Consider the following 24,693-nt stretch of genomic DNA (forward strand, 5'->3'; position numbering starts at 1 on the left):
GGTTTTAATAATGGTAATATAACAGACAGAGATATAGTCTTCACCGGTTCTGTAGACAGTGACCTTTTTATGTAAAAATACGTGAGTAGAAATAGAAGTTACATTTCTGTAGCAGGTGAAATGCCAGCAATCATCTCACTAGTCGTGAAGGATTGCCCTTTATAAAACAGCAGCAAAAGTTGTTTAATCCCCAGCTAGTTGTTGCAGCCAATCACTTTGCTGACGATGTTCTGCAGCACACTGGACTCACATTTGGCTACTGAGAATAACCTTGCAAAGGCTATTTTCCTCCCTGTACTAAGGATCTCCACGAATGTTTAGTTAAAAAGGAAGTGTTAATTGAAATGATAATGCACAATAAAATTTGAATCACCACAGTTTATTAAAAGTTTGATAACTTGCTGTTTTCTTCATTCTTTGCAATGGATATTATCACCAGAATGACAAAGGGCGTGTGTGATACCTCCTTGGAAATGTCAGAGGTATCCTCATCAGCCGCAATGTGCCGAGAAATCGCGCCTGAAATTATACCATTAGATATATATATATATATATATATATATATATATATACGGGTGTTGTTCGTTATTCCGAAGGTTCGCTATTCCGAAGGGTCGTTAATCCGAAACACACAAATTCCCTATATACCTAGATGTTCGTTAATCCGAAAATGAAAAAGGGTTCGTTAATCCGAACATTTGTGGCGATATTCCGAAGGTTCTTTATTCCGAAGATTCGTTAATCTGAAAATGAAATTCGGAACAATGAACCTTCGGAATAACGAATCCTCGGACTAAAGAGCCTTCGGACTTACGAACCTTCGGAATAGCGAACCTTCGGAATAACGAGCTGTAACCATATTCACACATATATATGCATACATACTATCATGTGCATATACTGAGTATATATGCATACATACCCACACACAAAAAAAAAAACACTATGTGTTGATTTGGGTGACCTCAGGTAAATAACTTATTCAACAAAATCGATACATGTTTTCTAACTTTAGAAAGGCAAAGAAAAATAAAGACTGACACAGATAACACGTAGCGAAGTGAAAACTTTTGAGAATAATTTTGTGGCGATTTTATTTGTGAATATTATTATCTCCTAGAGATAAACCATATACAAGCATACACACCTTCTATCACATTATGCTAAGAGAATAACAAACGTGTCTACACATTATCTTTCTTTTCTTTTTACATTATCTCTGTATGAATACACCATGCTGAATACTGAATTCTGATACTAGCCAGCAGTATTACATTCATGACCAAACTGCAAAATATTTACACTCTATCGTAAGAGTAAATTTCTCATTGTCAATTTGGAGAACGAAGCAGCTTTACATGTGACATCAGGTATATACATGAAACAAAAAATGTGAAGAGTGTTTGCAGGTTATACGACAGCTGACATGTCATGTACTGTCTATTCAAGAGAACATACAAAAAATGAAAAATCGAACACAGCCGGGCAGTGATAGTTATTGTGATAAAAAGTACGTGCGTAACAAAGACACGGTGCAGATTACTAGTAGTATACTTACATAATGATAGGATCCTTAGGCCAGCAATGTAATGTGCAATATCACATAAATTATGTCACTGCCCAATGCCAGTCACACGATTGACTTACAAGACGTTACCTCTTTCAGACTCGTAGGAGACATTACTCTGCAATGTCAATAGGATTCTACGATGGCAATTCTGAGAAGATTAAACTACGCACTACACAGTGCCACCTGCACTGGCTGACAACTCCGCTGGAAGAAGAAACGAGATATCGTTCTACGAGCTAGAAACCCACGAGTCATACGTCTCATATACGATCTATGAGTAGGCCTATATCCATGAGACATACACAGCCCACGGGTCATACAGCCTACGAGCAAGCAAGACACCAAGTGCAACAGGACCCTAAGATAGACACAAACTATGGCAAATATGGCCCACAAGACCGACACTACATGAGAAAAAAAAAGGTCCACTACTTCGAAACTACGAATATCAAACTCATTCCTGTGTAATATCGAGTTTATTGGACTTTCTTGCCTCATGTCAAGCTCATGGGTCTTTTCATCTTGTGTTAAGCTCGTGGACTGTATAGTGTAGCTAGTGAGCTTTTTTTTTTAATCGACATAGAGCTCGAGGTGTGAATTTTCCACCATAGTGACTAGCTCATGGGCTGTATGACTCATGAGCTGTATGATTCGTGGGCAGTATGGCTCGTGGGCTGTATGACTCTTGGTGTCCCGCTTGTGATGTACACCAGAAGAAATGATTTGCCAGCAATGTGCTTTCACATCTTCGTATTTCCGTCTCTTTGATTTGATAAATTTCTAAAGGGTAAACACATAGCACACCAAGTTTCATTTTCAAAGCGTTAATCACGATTAAATCATGTTCCTCCTAAATACTGAGGAGGCAGACGCAAATTTGATAAGTCATGATTTGATAATTATGTACCCATAGAGTAAACACAGGACAACCAGTCCCAATTTGCAAATTGCTACGGGAAATCATAGTGAATTTGCTCTATAAGAAGATTCATTGTTATCATTTCATTGAAGGTATCTCTTGTTTTCAGTCACCGAGGGGGTATAGCAATTGGTGATATGACAAACTCACTCCTATAATCTCAATTTGCTGCATCATGACTTTGTTTGAGATCATGTCGTTGAAAATAACTAATAACCGATCCGTTCAACCCATAGCAGGGTACCAGTTTTTGGACAAACATTCAAAAGTGTGCGACTTATATTAATAAAACAAGTGGAACACTTTCTATCGTGTCTGTACGCGCATGCAATGATGACTCCTTCTGCCAAGTAAAAATAACCTTTTTTTTTCTGAAATCCTTTTGGCAAAAGGAACAGATTAATGATTTATGCAGGCAAGTGTTTAGTAACAGAATGTCTCAAAACCCTTTCGAGGCAAGCATGCATATTATGCTCACTGTTTGTAGTCATTTGCCCTTGACCGCTGACTGTAATTCCCACTCAATACACGGCACAGTTAGAGACCCGACGTGAGGGAATGTGTCAATATATAATGAACTGTGCGTCCCTCTATGATAGTGACGCCCCCGTCGCTGATAGCTAGAACTCGAGTGATCGAAGAAGTGCTGCAAAACTTTTCAATAATTATACGAATATATGGCAACCATGATCTGCTGCAAGATAGATTATTAAATTCTACTTCCGTACGAGGAATATGCGGAAAATTGAGATGTAGACGTATAAGAATGATATGGCATAAGGGTAGCAGCTGCTGATTAATGGGGCAATTTAGCCTAAGCCCCCACCCCCCCCCCCCCCAAAAAAAAAGTTACAGTATACGTCCATGTCTATTGACGATGCGATAACTTTGCTTTCTTTACATTAGTCCATAACTTCACAAAGCATCAGCTCGGCAACATTGGTATCCATCACAAACTTCGGAAACCTTTATCCGTCCTTAACAATTAAAGTGCATGATTTACATGTACATTCCACTTTTAATAAAATGACGACGCCACTACCAAATTTTTTCACCGTGCAGTTCAAATTTTCTTGTAGGGATCAGCGTTCTTGTTCATTAAAGTGCAGCTGAAAAGTGACCATGCGACCTTTATCCCACCCATACAGGAGTCCATCCCGTGGGTTGTATGATAGCATCACTGTCTTGCGGTACCTGTTGGCGACTACCAACCCCGTATTCTGGAGCTCAACTTCTCTCAGTAGGTCGTATGCAAAATCGATCTTGGACGGTCGGCTGTTCGGCCCTTTGCTGGTGTAGAGAACACCACATATGATGAATGCATTTGCCGTTGACTGGAAGTTGTGATCTGTTGTCACGGTGGTAATAATCTGTAGGGTGTCTGGGTCCAGCTTCGAGACGGCAAGCTTCCCGACTTGTCCGCCGCGCGCGAGTGGGTACACCGCCCAGAGGCCGTTTTGGTCCACAGAGAAATCGACGTTCGTATGCCCTGACGACATCTGGAATGGCCCCTCTAGATGATAGCCTAAGTTCGGTATCACCCTCTGCAAATGTGTCAAAAAAACACAGAAGTATAATCACTGGCCGCACAGAAATTTACCAAGTTGTACTTATGTACACTTAAACGCGTAACCAACAAGAATGTAAAATTCATCGGCCTACAGGTAGACCGATGTATTATCATCGCCATCGTTATCATAATTTGATTCATATTCACGAATGATGAAGACAAAATGTTCTGTTATGATTTGACGAAGGAATAGTCAAATTTGATTTTGTGCGTGCGTGTGTGTGCGTGTCTTCTTTTATCTCTGTCATGTCTGTATTTCAACCAATCCAGAATGCTATATGGAGCATTATTGGAAAATGCGTGCGTTTCGACGTTTGCGACAGATAATGCAAATATTATACAGTAATACTTCCAATGTTCGAAATTTATGTTGAAGTCAAAGTCGAAGTCGAAGTTTACATCGCAGTATAGGGGAGGGGGTCGTGGGGATGTGGGGTAGTTTTCTTACCCGTGTGGCAACAACACCATTAAACAGGTTGTACTTGACCATGTAGGCTGTGTCTCGCTGGTGGTAGAAGAGCGAGCCGTTGTAGACCACGTGGCCGTTGCCGTCCCATGGGAAGGGAAGAGAGAAGGTGGCGAACGGGCGACTGGCTTTCACATCAGCCAGTCTTTTGTATTCTAGCAAGAAAAATGGAATTCGGTATGCTGTAATATCATTTTCCTTTTCTCTTTTTCACGTCGTTAATATGATGTCGTAACCTCAGTGAAGTTTTTGTGCTCTGTTAAGAACTTAATATAGCTTCTCTTTTTTTTTTTCTTATATCGGACCATTTTGTGAAACAAACAAAAAAGACGCATGTATTGTCAGATAAAAAAAAACCACACATTTAGAAAAAAAAATGGAGTCTATCTGCTAAAACGCCCTCGTACCCATTTCGGAGGGAAGAATATTTTTTTCTGGTAAAATATATGTTACAACGATATTTTCATGAAATGAAAGGGCTGTTAACCTTTTTTTTTAGAAGGTCTGGTCGAACTTATAGCTGAACACGACGAAAGAGAATTGACACATAGAAATGACACAGAAAAGCTAACAGACAAGGAGGAAAAGAAGAATGAAGAAGGAGAAACCATCATAATCATAAAGATTAGTGAGACAGACGGTGATGTGGGAGTTCATTCTGTTCAAACCGTCTTTAAAGGACTATGACATTCGCGGTGTTCTTTAACAAAGAAAACATTACCGCGCGGCTTTAAACTCATGCAACGAAAATTTTAGAAATCAAGTAGAGAGAAAGAGAGATATAAGAAAAAAAAAAACAGACAGACCAATATAGGTCTAAAGTCATGGATAACAGATCATCTGTACAGAAACAACTTGAAGTTTACTAAATATATATATGTTTTTTTGCCAAGTGTAGTTGTTGATATACAAGTCCATGAGCATATGGTTGAAAAGTTATTTCCCAGCAGGCGACCAAACATTTTCATGATAAGATTTGCATCATAAAGTCATCAATTTCACGGTTGTGAGTGTACGTCCTTAGCAATACACGTGATGTCAATCTTGCTATAGGAATTGTTACTAGATTATAATGATAACGCACAACACAAGCACTGTAATGTTAATCTGTATTTCGAAACATAATAGACATTCACGTTTTAAGTCGCAAAATATTGCAACCTACAAAATGTTATATTTCCCTAGAGTGGTGTGATTTGGAATGTGAAGGGGCACAGCGGGTCGAAAGGTGAGTCAAACACACGCCCACCATGCGTCTAAGATGGAATCTTGTGCGGAGATAATCGCTGGGATAAGGAAGGGCGGCATGGTTTCCTTCCATTTCAAATCTATGACAGATTGCTTTGGTCTTTATCTCCGAAATGCTATACAGCAACAACAATCAAACCCATGTGTATGTATATTCCTCTTGTATCATAAATCTATTGATAGACGAACAACAGGACTGGCATTCCTTGGTGCTGAATAAGGGGGGTGAACGTTAAGTTTAAGAAAGTGTTATTCGTGACGTATAAAAATAATGATGGAGAATTTGAAATACGCCAACTCCACAAAGTTAGATGCTCAGGGAACATTGACTAGATTAAGTAGATTATTGTGTAAATTATGTCTTCTGAGCAAGCATGCCTATCTCTTCGCTTACGACATGTACGACGAATAGCTAAACAGCAGAACAAAAGAAAATATATTCAGTGCAAATTAAGGAAGCAGTTAAATCAATACCAAGGAAATCATTCATTTATTATTTGCGATCTCAGTTTCCCCGGCTGAGATGCAGGTAGTGAAATGAGACAAAAGATTCTGCAGTTAAGTTGAAGCAAAATCAAATGTGCCGATATTTTCGAAAGTACCCTCAAAACTTTAAGTTGCGTTTAGACCCCATGTAAACTGGTAAGATTGTCCATTCAAATCCAGGTAGTTGTATAACTATATTATTTTCGCCCAAATGTGTGTAATATCAGCACGAAATAAACAGAGATGTCAATGTGAAATAAGGAAAAGGAAATAACTATGCACTGATATTTTTCTGTAATCTCCTCAAAAATGAATGCAGTAATTTATAATAAATTGACAATCTAACATTCGACATTCCTGTTTCAAAAGAATAACACGGAGTCAGGTTGCCGACTTATAAATTACCTTTAGCGTGTTGTCGATAGTAAGTGAAACTGGGCGGGGCATGATCAAACGCATGCGCATAGCTCACATATGATTATGACGCTATGTTCAGATTCAGATTCAGATTCATTTATTGTCCATTTAGAAAATTCTTCTTGTTGGCATGTGGGCGTACAATGTATATACAGTTCATTACGCTTACCTAACAACCTTACTGACCGGACAATCGTGAAAACTTTCCTTTCGGTGTGATAAGTACCAAGCTATTTCTTTGATAAGTAACGGTGTATATACTTACCAAGTACTACAGCTCCCTTGTGGTGCATGGTTACCCATATCTTGTCCGGTTGCGTGGTGTTGACAAACGTATCTTTCATCCATGTCCCGTAGAACTGCACCATCGTATGGATCTCGTTCGGTTCTGATATTTGCGTCAAGTGGCATTCTGTGTATTAAAAGTACTCATTTTACGAAATCGAAGCATACCAATATGGGGAAAAGAAAGCACCACATGCAGTCAATGACACAAATTCATAACTCAACGTTCCACTGACATACGTAATCAAAGTAACATAGTCATATTAGCATGCTTGCATTCTACAGGCAATACGAAAAAATGCACAATGTATAACACCGCAACAGTTGCCGGCCGTCAGATATCACGGGAACTCACGTGACTTCACAAATGGTTCGTCGATTTTCAACATCTTTTCCGTTGGATCTATGATCGTTGGTTTTGTCGTAAGACTTGCAGCAGGTGGCATCCCCATGGTCACCGACGGTGTAGCAGTAGTTCCTTGTACTAACGAGAAATATGAAAAGGAGAAAATATTAGTTTAGGGAAAATTTATACTGGGAATGCGTAATGCACAAGCATGAAAAGGTGAATACAAAGGTGGACCACAATAAAAAAAAAAATCACAGAGCTCTACGTGTTCACAGGTTCACGATACATTGTCCAATCACCATTAGTTCTCTTTGAAAACGATGCTGAAGTCACGTCAACTTGTTAAGCTGTCATGGCTTTGTTTCACCACTTACCGATTCTGCCCCGGTCATCCTGTCCCATATTGACTGTCAACCGTTCCCCGGGTGAATCGTGCGAGCATGGTTCCCCAGGAGGGCCACGTGGGCCAGTTTTGCCGATCCTTCCTACCGGGAAACACAAATGAGGATGATTTTGTTGTTATCCAAGTTACGAGTGGCACACGCAGAACGCATGGAAACTACACTGTACTTGTTTCCACAACAACAATAACAACAAAGAAGAGTATAAGAAGAATACGATTCAGTTATACATTTCGTTCCCTACGAACAGTTATTGATGTATTAGAAGTTGCCTACGCAATGGATTTAAGTGTATTCTCCATGTGACAAGGGTTGTCGGGACAGCTGTTCTTTCACGTTTCATAATTATCATAGACTTGTCAATGATACATTCATAAGTAACAAAGAAACAACAAACATCAGTGAATTACATGTATTACATCTATTTATATCTTGATGATTTCACGAATAAGACTCTTTACCAGGCTCTCCTCGTGGCCCAAACGGTCCCGTTGGACCGGGCGAACCTTTTGGTCCCATGACGCCGGACTCTCCTTTTGGTCCTTTGGGTCCAATGAAGCCCTGTTCACCCATCGGCCCCACTAGCCCCATCTCCCCGTCATCTCCCTTCATACCCTCAGGTCCCATTTCTCCAGGCTCTCCTTTCAACCCCCGCATCCCAGGTAACCCAGATGTGCCCGGGGCCCCATTGCGTCCTTGTGGCCCTGGTCTTCCAGCAGCACCTTTCAGACCATTCTCACCAGTGTCACCCTTGTCACCCTTTAGGCCAGGTATCCCTGCCGGCCCAGGACGGCCTCGCGGTCCTGGCGGGCAGGGACACCCACAATGGCCCCTGGAGGAAATGGACATGTGCACGAGGTTGATAAGGGATTCCATACTTCTGTTGGCAGTCAACTCGGTGAGGCGTTCAAGAAGCGTGGATATATTGATTGCTGCAAGGAAGTAAATGCAGTAAGGACGATTAAGATGGTGACACTTCAAGACATCATGTTCTCACTTGCAGTATCATACAATTGTATCTTCTGGTTGTGTTTTACCTCCATGGTCCAACGTTTTAGATTCATCTATGTGTCATTATCTTATGGAGCTACATATTAAGCCGACACCTTTTACCCTTTTAACCAGGTCAACTTATTTCTAACATATTTATGTTTGACGCATGACTCCCTTGTAAAGCAGAACTTTGTGGCTATGATGGGACTACCGTGCCTTTCAAAGAAAGACGACGGAATATATAGATAAAATTGTTGAATCTAACTTTGATGCCGCTTTCTTTACACATGTGTTTGAACTACTGCAAGCACAAGAAAATTATGTTCGATGTAGTTAAACCTATCTAGTCTTGATTAATGAGATTTTGGTAGTTGATTGATGATCAGGTGCAAATGTACTAGAACTGCACCTTTCGTTAGATGACAAGAGTATTAAAAAATCGTGGTGATAATGCTCACAATAATTGCGATCTCAGATTAGTCGACTACTCGAGCCAATCATACACCTCAACTACACGCTTCTTACATCTTTGCTCGTCGCTTTCCATATGAGTCCCGCCAGAGAGTCGGTGTAGTAATTGCGTGGGTCTCGACGTCGCGTTTGTAAAATGCATCTTGGTTTCTTCGGTTGTGTCATCCTCACTGTCGGCGCTGAGGGCACCCCACTGGGAGATTGAAGCAATGTTTAGATCATTTGGGTCTCTACGGATAAACTCTTCCTCTTCCTCCGTTATACCTGGAGAGACATCCGACATAGCCGTTGGAGCCGAGAGTAAAATTCCTCCAGACGAAAAGGAGTCGTTCATCTGTATCTTCCCCACGTCGTCCGGTGAGCCACGGCCTCTCGCGTTGTTAGTATTACTGCGATGATGATGGTGGCGGTGGCGGTGTTGGTGGTTAGGTGGACGGTCGGTGGTTCTCGAAACGTTCAAGTTGGGCAACTGTTTCATACCCGAGTTACCGTCATCATGCAGTCTGGAGTACTCGTGATTCGCAGCATCCCTTGATTCATCTCCATCCCGTTCAAGTCGGGATTGATCTCCCCTCGATCCAGGCAAGACGAAATCAGACTGCGTGGTAGATCTTAAATCAACATCATCTAATTTGGGCTCAGATGATGCTGGATCCCCTGGTACCTGAGTGTTCTGCCTCCCACACTTCTTACAGTCATCAATTAGAACCTTTGTGTCTTCGGAGGAATGATTGGCAACCACTGTGCAAGAGATGGCTGACTGGAGAAGCAGTTTTCGCATCTTCTTTTCCAGCTCGCCCAGGCTGACGTGGCCCTTTTCCTGTTCAGGTGTATATGCCCTTCGCTCTAGTCCTGAAAACACAACAATAATACATTGTAATAGGACCGATCTCAATGACACACTGCAATCGTCACATAAAAAGCTTGATGAAAGCGTATCTGTGCCGACTGTGTTAATGAGCTTGTCCTCCTCATAACACATGATATATATATATATATATATATATATATATGTATATATATATATATTCATTTATTTATTTTTTATTACAGAAGCTCGCTTGTGTTATCATGTCAAATAAGACAAAAATTCAATGATTATCGACATACATGATATTCCATTTCACCCGTAAGAGAATCATCATCTCGAACAAAGTTTCAATCAGCGTAAAACGACAACTTTAGTACTACAGTCAAAATGGAAGGATACAATGATAAGTTCTGCCATGGTAGTAATCATTGTATAGGGTTCGAAAGTTTTTCCTTTATTTTTCCTTGCGTGAACAATGGCAAAAAGAAGAGATACTTATGATGTCTTATTATAATTGAATCCACATGATAGTACATTGTACAAATAACAGTATTTGGTTTACTCAGCAATATTGAGAAAATGTCTAGTCAACCAACAGTGCTACAAGTAGAGATTATATGTGACAAATTCAGATATATGCTATCAGAAAGGGCCTGAGCTAAAGGATCAAAAACTCAGACCCCCTTTTGACTCCTTTGTACTCTACTGACTCGCCACCCTTAGATAAGCAATTTTCAGCAGTTTTGTTTTTGTATATATTGTTTTTGTATATATTTTGTTCTTGTATATATTCAAACGAGATATGGTCAAAACTTGAGCTTTGGCTGTCCCGTAATGCTATTCATATTAAGCTTACAAATCAAAATAAACTATTTGGTTTTTATGGACGTAATAACAGTGCCCTCAATTGCATTATGATTATGGTAAGGAAAGAAATTTTTACAGCCAAATGCAAAAATTGTTTGCCAGTTTTTGAACAAATCATGTCAGCGATAAAAAGTTATTATGATATGGAAAAGTATATATGTAAAACAAATCTGAAAGAAAAGAAATTTATGAAAAAGTGGTTACATTTTACTAAATGTTTCTGATTGTGTTTTCTTATGAAATGATTTGTCAGGTAATTTTCTGACACTTTGAAAAGAATTTGCAATTTATAATTGATTTTTGTAACTGTTTGCTGTTCTTATTGTATTTAGAATGGCCAAGAATATCATGTGTTAAATCTGCATGTACATACATATCTCTTTTTGTATATATTTGTGTGTATGATATTATTCAATAAAGGAACCCTGTGGAAGGGGAAAAAAATTTCAGCAGTTTTACCCCCTCCGTTTAGATTCAGATGGTGTGACATGACGACAGCTCGACGTTTATTATCACAGACGAGATAAGCCGGCGAATACAAATGGAAACGTTAGAACAAAAATAGAAAACCCTTGACAGGTAAAATTGCAACGTTAAAGTTTGCTTTTGTTTTCGATGTCGGTTGTTATTCAGTGATTTGTTTCGTTTTTTTCCCCTTATTGCGGGGAGAGGAGAATGGACTGTGGGGTTATGCTGCAAATTTTAACGGAAAAAAATATCGGCGTACCAGCACATGAACAGTTGTGCACCCCGCTGGGCCCGGACGGGCCGGGAGATCCGGGTGGACCCTGAGGTCCTTGTAGACCCATGTCTCCTGTCAAAATGTAATCAGAAATAAAACGAATGTCACAACAACAAAAACAACAACAGTAGATCCTCAACCAACCTTAATATATGACTATCTTTCGGCTACTACTGTGGACTTTCTCGAGGCAAATGATACTTGTCACATCTTAGCCGCCAATCTGGTATAATCTTTTGTATTCACTGGAGCATAGATGGGTGACAATACGCACCCAGCATATCCAGAGCCCTTATTCAAATCTTCGACTTCCCTTGGTCAAAAGTAGGATTCTGCGTCAATTTATGTGATTTTATTTTAGTAATTTTGCTAGTGATTATTGTCTAAAAAAGTTGTTTTAAGACAGTAAACCGAGAACGAATCTTAAAAAAGAAAAAAATATCTTCTCATTTAGTCAGCTTTTGAATCAGTCTTTCCTACGAAGAACAAAGCTGGAAAACAAATTAGTTACATAATATTATGTTAGTTACATCTAATTATTATACTCTGACGTTGCTAAATTTACGGAAGTCGAAATGTATCTTGAACCAAATGCTTTAACTTTGTGGGAAACATATTCGGTAATAAAAAATATGAGTATTAGTCCATAATGAACAGAAGGTGTGAGCGGCTGGTTTCTCGCACGGATATCACAGAGTTAATTTTGCGTATACCATTCATCGTTATGCTTTACATCACGCAAACAAGCTTTATAGAGAGACAGAGTTCTGAGGATCTATACCTATGTTATTCCTTTTAAAAGTCCAAACACAGTAAGCGTTACTATAATTTTGATTATTTTTTTTAATTCAATGATTACTCTTCGATTGTAAAAACAGATAAAAAGATAAATATATAAAAAAGTGTCTTTGATTCTGCTGTGCACTAAATTTTGGATAAATCATACTTATTGAACAACGTATTCATAACCAACGAACTATCTGTAACACTATCGACTTCTCCTTATGTGATACTTAACCCTTGAAGAAAACCAAAACCCAAAGAGAAATGCGAATTGTGAGTGAAAGCAGCAACATTAGTACAGCACACCAGTAAAAGTTTGAGGAAAATTGGACAATCGATGCAAAAGTTACGAATCTTAAAAGTTTTGATATTGGAATCACTGTAGGAGACTATTTGAGTTTATGACATCATGTGTGGACAACAGTATACAGAAAATAAAAGAAAATTCAACATGTTTTCACTTTTTTAGCGTAATGAAAGAGCACTTCACTAACCGCTTTCAGAAAGCAAGGGGAACAATTACTATAATACCCTTAACATAAGAATGTCAGTATCAAGTTGAAGGAATGTGAAATTTTCAGGGGAAAAAAAAAATGTGTTTAATTCTCTTTTGAACTCTTGTAGTCTCCTTATCCAGTCATTACAACACCAAAACTTTGAAAAAAAATCATAACTTTTCAATCGATTGTCCGATTTTCCTCAAACTTTCACTGATGTGCTTTACTAAAGTCGCTGGTTTCACTCAATCCACATTGCTATTTGGATTTCTTTAATAACCAGCTGCAAGGCTATTGTCGAACTGAATCATAGCACTCGGTCGAAACAAAAACAAAACAAAACAATCCTCACTGTTCAACAAAGAGTAATATCGTCAACCGATTTCAACCGTACAATGCTTCTACAATTCTAAAAAAAAAGAATTAACTCCTGCAATGAAGACTAATAGAAGTGTCAGGAGCCGACCATCTATCACATCGATATACAAACAAAAGTACCGTAATAAGCAACGAGTTGTCTTTTGTCATGAGGCGTTCAGGGGGAACAGAAGACAGAATCTGGTCTTCCTCACTTACCAGGAGTAAACGTATACTCAAATTCCAAACTTTGGGTTTCGAATATACATCTTCTTCACAAGACGCTTTAATTCATCACATAGTAATGTATGTCACTCATATCTGCCTTTATTTTTTTTTTCGCAGAGTGCATATAGAATGTATGTATCTTTTTTGTACTGATCACGTAGACATGAACATTTTGTTAATCCTGTCTGGTTATGTATATTTTGTTACTCCCATGTCAAACTCATAATATTGTTTCTTGTACATGCTTTTGGAAAGAAAAAGTGAAAATAAAGTTTGAATTTGAATTTGAATTTGAATTTGATATTTTCATTGACAATGGTTGAAGGATGTTGACTTGACAGCGAAAGATATATGTAAATTGCTAGCTGAAGACTGTGAGTTCCGGAAAATTAACGTACCCAGTACTGGTCTTCGTATTGTTCGGTAACGAGGAATTAAACCGATTTCTTTCCTAAACCTCACACGCTGTTGAACTTTTCCTTCTCTGAAAGTAAAGATTCTAGATAGGCCTACAGCGCTTTGTAGTAGAATACTGCCTGTAAGAAACCACGACAATAACATATCATTTAGAAAGTAACTCTGTTTTCGGCCCTTGTTTTGATCTTATTTTTTGGCTGTTTTTTGTGTCGCCCATGATCAACAAGAAGAAACTCAAACTGCAATGTGTAGAGTGTCGTTTTCCTGAAGAAAAAAAAAATGATACTTTAAGAGGCTTTCATTCAAACATGCGAATTGCTGTTGAACCAAATTAAGAGAAGACGAGTGTCCAGGGAGCGCAGGTATGTAGGTAAGGAGCTTCTGATCGCCTGGTCGTTGAACGGATTCTTCCAGCAAACATGGCGGAGTGTTTGCATTTAAACCTGGGTCATGGCGGAGGAAAGTCACACAAAAAACTGTTTTCACAATCAGTAAAAACCCAGAATGCCTACAGGCCAACTTTTGTTGTATATTTTCGTAAGAATATCAGCTTGCAGGTCTGGTGCCTTTGGAACAACACTGACGTCACCGGAGAGCAAATTGCTTTCAGTAAGAACTAAAACAGAATAAACTGGCACCAATAAAGTTGACCAATTCCCTCGTTTACACGGCCTTTGCACATCGCAGCTTTTGTAGGGAGCGAGAGAACATGATGTACGTATATACTGGTTGTGCATAGGGAAGGTGAGATTGACCAAGAGAAAGAGAAAAGCAGATTAAAATGACAAGAAATAGAAACACCTGGAATTTAATGGCACAAATTAGTACAAATTTGTACAGAGATATCTAATTATTCGATTAAGTACCTTGTTTGGTGCGATAAATTGAATTTTGATTGATACATATTGCAGGCATCATTGGTTGATGCGATATCATCCCTTACCCCCTCGTTCCAAACTGTTTTATGATGAGCTTTGTCGGTCAGTATAATTATTACGAGGTTGTTCCCTTCGGCAACAAAGTCTGATATTATTGGAGCATTTAAGCTTTGTTATCAGGTCAATACAGCAAAAGTAAGAATTGTGACCAAAAAGATCCTTCGCATCTATTGTATATTTTTTGTTTGCCAAAAGACAAAATGATTCTCTGAGTAGGCAGAAGTTCCAGCTCGTTCCCGATACCATGAGGGAACCTGTCACCCGGTCTGATTCCAATGATCTAAATCTCCACTTATACGCGAGCCTTTTGTTTGACAAGACATATTCTATTTCATCGAAACCAGACAACGGACGACATTTTATGATGCACTGGAGCTTTCGAATGCAATGGATTTGGAAAAGTGTTTCATGATAATACGTAGGCTTACTGCGACAGTTTCAAAATATCCTAATGCGATAAGAAGTTCAGACAGCCAGGCCATCAATGACATATTTCGCACGCTAAACCTTTCAAAACCGTCAGCCCTCTTTTGCTACCTCTACATTTCTACACACGAACAAAGCAGAAACAGGAACACTTGTTGGCAAAAGTTTGAAAAGCAATCATATATATAACTGTCGTAATGTACATTGTTTGTTTGCTTTTTAGACAGCTTCCTTGCTTCCAAGTGCTTTTTACATGTAGTAATTGTTCGATACAAACAGGTCGTGTTGAACCCGCACGAACAGCGCACTGACGGGAGACACATTTCGCGCAAGACCCTTGGGGCCCGTAATAATAGCAGCTTCTGCTACAGTCACTATTTCTTAAAAGATTCTGAGCGCAAGACTGAAGCCACGTTTACCTTTTTCACCTCGATCTCCGCTGTCACCACGCGCACCTGGATGGCCCATGGGTCCTGCGGCAAAAGAAGAGGTATGGAAAGTTGATGAAACGAAATCTCAAGAAACTGAGGAAGCCGTTGATAATAAAAAAGAAAAAAATGGCAAATTTTTCGACAAAAGAGAGACGGGGAGTGATGTTTATAGACCGAGTCGTTAGAGTATTATAGTTCGTTTTAGTCACTTTGGCTGTTTGGCTATAGGATTAGACTCCATACACGAAAGGAAGCACGTTTCATGAAGTTGACAAAAACCGCTAGAATCTGGCTAGAATCTGGCAGGAATTTAGGAGCAAAATTGGAAGACTAAGTACTTTAAAGGACAAGTAATTTTATACGACTTGCAAGTATATTCATAAAGAGTATTGATATATCGAAACAAACTCACAAGAAGACACATAAATACAAGTTTATCTATAGAAACTAAACTTGTGTTTTGAAAGTGTCCCAGCAATTTCTTTGAAATGTCGGCAGCTTTGCATGAAAACCCATAGAACTATCAAAGCTAAAACATCACAGCATTTAATCTAAATATAGGTTGCGATATGCGATAGAATAGCAATCTCATGCCAAAAGTGTTAGACTTTTTAGTGTTTTTTCTTACAACCAAAAAAAAAATGGTAGTGGTAAGACAATGGTGTAATTGAGACGGAGTATGCGTTGTACCCGATAGTGACGTACCACATTGCAAACAGAGCATTGAAAAAGTTATATTAAACAGTGAAAAAGGCAGGTGGTACACTTACTAACCTCTCTCGCCTCTTCTTCCTTTAGCACCCGTTTCACCTGGTGGTTTGAAACAAAACAGACAATACATCATTATCACATATGGAATATAAAGTGGCTAAAAGATATATATATTTGAGTGTGAGAAGTGTGATTTGTGTGTGCGTGCGTAAGTATCGTGACGACACGGGGAGACTACACGCTGAATTGCAGAGAATGAATGCGAATATAAAATAAATGAATGAAGAGAAATTAATGTTAAATGATGACAATGCACGCTCACATCATAGATACCCTACTACGTACAGATTGTCCAATGCGGTCGTGAAACAGGTACGCTCATTATTTCTAAAGAGGTGTTCGCAGAGATGAACGTTCTTTGCTTACGTCACACTCACAGCCCTGCTGGTTGAATCGAAAGGAAAGCCATGAACCTGGGTAGGACATAAGTTTGTGAAAAGCTTTGCAACAGCTTGAAATGGCTGGTCAATGTTGTCGAAGTCAGAAATACGGGCATCATCGCCAAACATTTTTACTTTGCGAGTTAATTTTCCCCCTTTTTCCCTGTATCATAATATTCAGTTCGTTTCACACCACACATAGAAAATCATAAAGTAATCAAGTGTTCGATGATTACTCGCCGCTGTCCGGTTCTTAACTGGAGAAAAGTGTTCCTTTTTTCTTCGCTTTGTTTTCTATTTTTATCAAGCAAAGACGCGCAGGCTAAATGAGTACAGTTTAGAACCATAATATTATTGCAACTCTTAGCATTCTCCAACTAAGATAGGACCAAAAAAAATTGACAGGTCCCAGTCTATTATGGATGGACACAATATGCCGTTTTGATGGGCTGAACTTTACCTTTTTGTCCAGGAAGACCCCTGTGTCCAGGTAGTCCTTGTCGACCCGGTGGTCCTGGTTCACCCTGTGGTCCTGTAATTTGAAGATTAAAAAAAAAATTATGTCTGCAATTTACCGCACAAGTTCAGCTACGAGTTGCAGTGTACATTCAATCACAAGTTTACGAGTCGCTCGTTTGGTTCATGGCAATGACCTCGGCATTCCTCTGCAGTACCTGACGGTCGCATTTCTGCATCACGTTGAACTTTGCCAAAAGCTGAAAAGTGCAACCTTTGGCATCTTTCAGTGAACTGTCAATCATTTCATTCGAAACGCAAACTGTTTTTTTTTGTAAGGCGAATATAACTTAATTGTAAGAACATTTTTTGTCCAACATGCACTTAAATCAACTGCTCGCTTCATATATATACACGTATATATAAATATGATGCATTGGACAAGTTTTTGTGGACTTAATTTTGTAACTAAATTAACAGACATGGTAGATACCTAGAAATAATTTATTAAACTTTGACTCTTATTTTCCAGTTAAACGTAATGATACAGAATCCCTAAACTCCATGCAGTATCCTCTTCGCAGATCATGTAACGTTTTGAATTAAGTAAGGAAACCGCTCCAAAGTTCTTGTTTGTTCAGCTGCGTATGTACGACGAGCATTCGTTTCATTCAAATCTTTATACAATGATTTACCCTGTTCCTGCCTCATAAAATTGTAATCTAAATTCAATGTTAATCTGATTGTCTCTAAACACCCTGATATTCCGCCAAAATTACATATCTTCCTCGGAGGCTTCTGGAGATAAGTTGTTTCCGACCTGACAATCAAATTTTGAAGTATTCACAATTTTATAGTAATGCCGCAATATCCCATATTCGTCAAGTAACTCAGGTAGTGAGGTGGTACCTCAGGGTGGTTGGGTACCCGTGCAGTGTGCATCGATATACACATTCAAGCAAAGACGTCGAGGAATGTCTCTGACCGCACAACGACGGTCACGGTGCAGGTATGAAGAGAACTCAGCCATACACACGCATGACCCAACACTTAACGGAAACTGAAGAAAAAAAAATGAATAAAAATATGGAAAGGTGGAATGGATTTCCAAAGAATTGCACCAGATATTTACCCAAGAATGTGTGGCTGGAGAGGGACTTTTAACGATTATATTCTTTGGTTTCTCCGCTAAAATCTGTGTCAATCAAAGTGTACGTCAATTGTGTGTCCACAAACGGCTTCTAATTAGCTGCTCTGGGCTACACTCCACTTTAAGGAGTTAAGTGGTCTCGTTGACCACTTCCCTCCTGCAGGTCATGAAGAATACATTGTATTTAGACCATGGAGTAGTACTGTTGAAGGCACAAATGGCGATTAAATAGATGGAGTGTGAGAAAAGCTGGTGATTAACCATGGCTGTCCAAGAAAATTAACGGTTTGAGAGCTTCTGTATTAACTCATCACAGTTATTACATAACAATCTAATTTAAACCCAATTAGAAGCAATTAGTTCCACATTAACCCCCTCATGGTGCACTGAGCTGCCAATGAATCTTCGCTCCTCCAATAATGACGTTACCAAAAAATATATATATATATTTCGGTCGTGTTTGTGATTAGCAAACAAAGTTCATTCTCTTTACGGTTGGCACAGGGAGGTGGGAATTCTTCCCACCTCTGTGGTTGGCGGCAACGATTCACCCTTTAGCTTCTGCGCATCACAGTTTTAATTAGGTTTACATTCCGATTGATCTTACTCGAAGGCTTTCTAACTTGCTCTGAAATAAGTGGCTTAATACTGCCAATTCATACATTCAGCGAAGAAAAACATTCTTAAAAAGGGAACGCAAACCTAAAGAGCAATGTGGATTGACTGAAAGCAGTAACATCAGTAGAACACATTAGTGAAAGTTTGAGGAAAATCGGGCAATCAATGCAAAAGTTATGAATTTTAAAAGTTTTGGTGTTGGAACTGCTGGGTAAGGAGACTACCAGAGGTTATGACGTATGAGTGGACTACAATATAAAGAAAATATAAAGGGAATTCAACAAAAAATCATTTTTCATAAAAATTACACATTTCATCAACTTAATACTGACATATGTTAGGGGTAGCACTTATTCCCCCTGCTTTCTGAAAGTGGATAGTCAAGTACTCTTTCATTTTGCTAGAAATGTGAATTTTCGTGGAATTCCTTTTATATTTTCGTTATATTGTTTTCCACTCATACATCATAACCTCTAGTAGTCTCCTCATCCAGCGGTTCCAACAACAAAACTTTAAAAATTCATAACTTTTGCATCGATTGTCCGATTTTCAATTTTTACTCAATCCACATTGCTCTTTTGGTTTGCGTTCCCTTTAAGGAATAACCTTCATTAGCTGACTTTCTGGGTACGAAAGTTATTTCCAGTTGAACAATCTGCTTGTAATCTGAGAAGAGCGATATCAAAATTAGACGTACCATATCCGAGGACAGACTTGAAGGAAACAAAGTGTAAAATATCGCGTTGCCAAACTAAGGGACAGTCTTCCACATGATGTAAAGTGAAATATTTCTTTGTCTGCTTTTAAAAACATGATAAATGGATCATACTTGATTTAATGTTATGTATTGAACTATACGATAATCATTTTTTCTCTTTACTTTATTCCGTTCAGTAGTCTTAACTCATAATTGGTGGCATTTTTTGTTTGCTCGTTACGTAATTCTGTATTTGTGTGGGTGTGTTTTTTGTTTTGTTTTGTTTGCTCTACCATTGTAGGAATGACTTTTTAAAGGACAAGTTCACCTTCACAGACATGTGGGTTGAGTGAATGCAGCAATATTAGTAGAGCACATCGTTGAGAGTTTGAGGAAAATCGGACAATCCGTTCAAAAGTTATAAAGTTTTGAAGTTTCTGCTCACTCAAGGCTGGATGAGAAGACTAATATAGCTTGTGATGTCACATGAGTGCAACGATATAAAGAAAGAATAAAGAAAATTCAATATATTCTCACTTTTCTCGCATACCAAAAGAACACTTGACTTCTCTCTTTCAGAAGGCAGGGGGAATAATATTACCCTTAACATATGTCAGTAACAAGTCGAAGAAATGTTCACTTAATTCAAAAAGTACATTTTTGTGAAATTCTCTTTTTATTTTCTTTATATGGCTGTACGCATATGACATCATACACTATAGTAGTCTTCTCATCCAGCAGTGACTACGCAGATACTTTAAAAATTCATAACTTTGGAACGGATTGTCCGATTTTCCCCCAAACTTTCACTGATGTGTTCTACTATTAAATTGCTGCATTCACTCAATCCACATGTATATGAAGGTGGACTTGTCCTTTAACTACAATGACTCACATATGAACAGCCATTGGCTGAAGCGAGTGAACCATAATGGTTATACAAAAAAGAAAATACTAAACTAAAGCTCAAACTCTGAGGGCTGACGAAACCATGGAGATGAACAGATTAAAAACATTCTTGACAATATATTCGACTCCCGTGTGACAACTACAAGCGTAAACACATGCCCAAGTCAGGCCTGGTATATTGCAGACGTGAAGGTCTCGAAAAGTTGGCAATATCTTCAAGAAGAGGTATGTGACCGGTTTTGGGACTACATCTCATGTCGCTGCGCCAGCTCATATAAAATGTGTTTAAAATCTGAAAACAGAAATGTCTTTGTGAGGAGAAAACATTCTTGGGCTGAAAGGTAGCATCTGCTAAAAAAAAAGTGAGAACAAAAAGATAAGAGGAATATAATTCTTTACAGAGCATTTTACATGTTTTGAAGTCTCTCCCCTTCTCTCTCCCTCTCTCTTTCTTCAGTGTTCTATGAAGAAAGACACTCCAGCAACGGAATGTTTGACTATTTCTTCTCCATAAAGAAAAACAAAATGGCCCAATGATAGTGCACTTGCACCAGCAATATCTATTTCATAACGTTATTTTCCAGACAACACTACCTGTGCAACTCCAGCGAAAGCGGGTACAAGCAGGGGGGTGGATGAGAGAGTGAATCTAATAAGTCGAACAAACATCTGCTAGGATTCGTGAAAATGTGTCTACCTGTCATATGCCTATTAATGCTTCTGTTCTAAGGACAGACCATATCGAGAGCAAGGGGGGGGGGCAACATACCTTACTCTGACGTTTGATCATGACATCGTGCTTCCTGAAGGTCCACATCAACCTTCCAATGATTGTCAGAACTGAGCTCTTTTATTGCCACTGATTAACATATTGCCCTACACAACGTAAATAAGGCAAATTTCATGAATTTGAACTGTGCTCTTAATTGTTGTATCTATCTTGGCTCTTTTTTGCTGTTGCCTTCTTTTTGTTTTTTAATGAATGACGAAATGAATTTAACTTAACCTGAATGAAATCAATACAAATCTTATAAAAAGACGCAATTCGGTAATTATTTTAGACTACAAGTCTTCATGCAAGCAAGTTTTTAATTCAATCTCGTTAGAGGTTAAATACGCTGACGGAAAAATTTAACGATTGGATGCGAGACTACAATAGTTTATCATCCTGGTCTTGATATATCATTTCCTGAAACCATTGTCATGATAAGGGTCAAAAATTATTTGGTTCCTGTCATGCCCCTTGAACCGATTTGACGTCTAGAGAGATTTACGGTTTGTCTATCAGAGCAAGAAAAAAAAATTGATTCTGGATGTTGTCATCCGCTCGGCAGTTGTTATTTCGACGAAAATTAGAGGGAGAATGAAGGCCACTAGCTTTCTCTCATATTCTGTAAAAGATATATATATATATATATATATATATATATATATATATATACATGTATATATAATATATATATACACAAATATATATATATATATATATATATATATATATATATATATATATATACATACATAAATTATATATATATAATATATATATATATATATATATATATGATAATGTTGATAAGGTAGTCCACGTGTTGGCAAGATAAAAAGATAAGTAACAAAGCTGCAACAAAGTTCATGCTGTATTCACCAACGGTTTATTTCTTCACACAAATTTTCGGGCGTCTCGCCGCCCTTTCTCAAGTGTTGATACTGAGAGAACAATAACAAAATTAAGCCATAACAATATATTGCAACCGTGTTACCAAGGATGCGCGCTTTAACGCATCCATGCTAGGCATCCTAACACCCAGCGCGCATCCTGGCAACAGTACAATGTTACGTCATAATGAAATTACAATGAGTATAAAGCATACATGAAAAAACTTGGCACGACTGATACAGAAGTAATTCCTCTGAATACGCAGCTGCGGTGGTAATGTAAAAGCAGTGCATTATTTCTTTCAAAATTCAACATACACATAAATTAACTTTAATTCTAGTGTATAGATAATCTTTACATAATCTGAAATTATCATGATCAATATAAACATTCGATTTTTTAAAATCAAACTGAATCGTCACACTGATGGTTATGCAAAATATGTGCAAGCAGTTTACCATTCCTTTCAAACTTCAGCATACACATACATTAACTTCCAAATTCTGGTGAGTAGATAGTCTTTAAATAATCTGAGACTATAGCATGAATATGAAATACGTGAAAAATCATATTTTTCTTCTTTTGATTAAATAGATACGTCACAATACGTCTCGGAGTGGAAAAAAAAACTGGTTCCAAGAAATAGTTAAAAGGAGCGTCAGCATTATATCACTCAAGCAATATAATGATAAGATCTATTGCAGCGGGGTAAACGGGAGAACATACAACAATAAGCGGCGCACCTACTTGTAAAAAGTGTAGTTCGTGAGCCATGATAGATCTATGTTCATGCCCTGTCCCTGGAAGCTTCGTGTGCGGATGATTGTTTTTAGTTCTTTCACGTGTCTTTCTTCAAATGCTTCCATGTCCTTGTATAAAATGCAACATTGCAGATCTGTTAGTGTGTGATTTGTTTTGTTGAAGTGTTGTGCGACTGGATGTTGTGTTTGACTTCTAATGATTGTGCTTTTGTGATTGTTGAAACGTTGTCTAAAATTTGTTGTTTCTCCGATGTAGACAGCCAGGGGACATTGCTTGCATGTAAGGCTGTATACTACATTCTTGCTGTTGCAGTCCCCTGACGTCGGATGGAGGGTGTGGCCGGAGCCAAGTGTGATATCTGTATCTGTGATTAGGTGAGCGCATATTTGACATCGTTTGTTTCCACATTTATGATTTCCAGTAGGATTGATTGTTCTGTTGACTCGAGATCGTGTAAGCAAACTCTTCAGGTTGCGTGGCTGTCGTTGTGCATGTAAGGGACGTGCTGTTAACTCGGGAGCTACCGATTGGACTTGTTTGAGAGTAGGCCATTCTTTCCTCACTTCCTTCATGAACTGTTGTGATGTGGGATGATATGTTGTTACAAAGACTTTGCGTGTGTGTGAGTCTTTGGGTTTCAGATTATCATGATGTAGTAAGGATGAGCGTCTTTTTGCTATCGCGCGGTCCCTACCTGCTTGCACAATGTCTAACGGGTACCCCGCTGCAACGAATTTTTGCCCCAGCTTCAAAGACGCATCCAGAAATTCCTTGTGATCAGAAATGATTCGTCTGTAGCGGAGCATTTGACTGTACACAATTGACCTCTTAATATGATTAGGATGGAAGCTGTTGTACTTAAGATACGTCTGTCTGTCTGTAGGTTTGTGGTAAACAGACGTGTTCAGCTTCCCTCCTTCTTTGCGGATAGTCACATCAAGAAAGTGTACTTCTGACCTAGAGCTGTCCATAGTAAATTTGATGTCGGGATGAACCATGTTGAGCTTGGAGTGGAACTCCGACAGCTGTTCGTCAGAATGGGGCCAAATGAGAAAAATGTCGTCAATGTAGCGGACGAACATGCTAGGTTTTAGAGTTTCTTTCGAGAGGAATTCTTCCTCGAGTACGGCCATAAAAATACTGGCATACGCTGGCGCAAATTTAGTACCCATGGCAGTACCCTGAGTTTGTAGAAAGCATTCATCATCAAATGTGAAGTAATTATGTTTCAAGATGAACTGGGCAAGACGACAAATGTCTTCTATGGGCATGTCAGAAGAAGGGTCGTGTTTGGTCAAAAATCTACGCAATGCATTAACCCCATCGGAGTGAGGAATGTTCGTGTACAGACTGACGACATCCAAAGTGACTAGAGTGCAATTTGGAGGAAGCTGACTGTTGTCGAGTCTATTAAGAAAATCATTGGTATCTTTTACATAGCTCTCGACGTTATGTAAGACCCCTTGTAGATACTTGTCAATGAAAGCTGACATCGGTTCAGTAAGTGAACCTACACTGGAAACAATTGGCCGTCCAGGCGGAATGATCTTATGTTCTCTCGATAACTCAGTAATTTCGGAAGTTTCCAAATCTTCAGCATTTTTGTCAGTGGCATTTG

General features: G+C 38.7%; 1 protein-coding gene across 1 annotated transcript in view; it reads right to left on the reverse strand.

The window, feature by feature from the left end:
- Positions 1-3,571: 3,571 nt before the first annotated feature.
- LOC139739392 (uncharacterized) overlaps positions 3,572-24,693 on the reverse strand; it is a 54,998-nt gene continuing 33,876 nt past the window's right edge. Inside the window, exons 3-13 of the mRNA XM_071650012.1 lie at positions 17,284-17,355; positions 16,447-16,482; positions 15,661-15,714; positions 11,581-11,667; positions 9,230-10,027; positions 8,173-8,643; positions 7,685-7,795; positions 7,317-7,445; positions 6,942-7,088; positions 4,508-4,680; positions 3,572-4,033 (exon numbers count right to left, since the gene is read on the reverse strand). Of these exons, the coding sequence (XP_071506113.1) occupies positions 3,572-4,033; positions 4,508-4,680; positions 6,942-7,088; positions 7,317-7,445; positions 7,685-7,795; positions 8,173-8,643; positions 9,230-10,027; positions 11,581-11,667; positions 15,661-15,714; positions 16,447-16,482; positions 17,284-17,355 (2,540 nt within the window). The remainder of the gene's footprint in view (positions 4,034-4,507; positions 4,681-6,941; positions 7,089-7,316; positions 7,446-7,684; positions 7,796-8,172; positions 8,644-9,229; positions 10,028-11,580; positions 11,668-15,660; positions 15,715-16,446; positions 16,483-17,283; positions 17,356-24,693) is intronic.

This window comes from Diadema antillarum, unplaced genomic scaffold, assembly GCF_040938485.1.
Source record: "Diadema antillarum isolate AM-2024a unplaced genomic scaffold, OU_Dant_1.0 seq00000798_RagTag, whole genome shotgun sequence".
NCBI lineage: Eukaryota > Metazoa > Echinodermata > Echinoidea > Diadematoida > Diadematidae > Diadema > Diadema antillarum.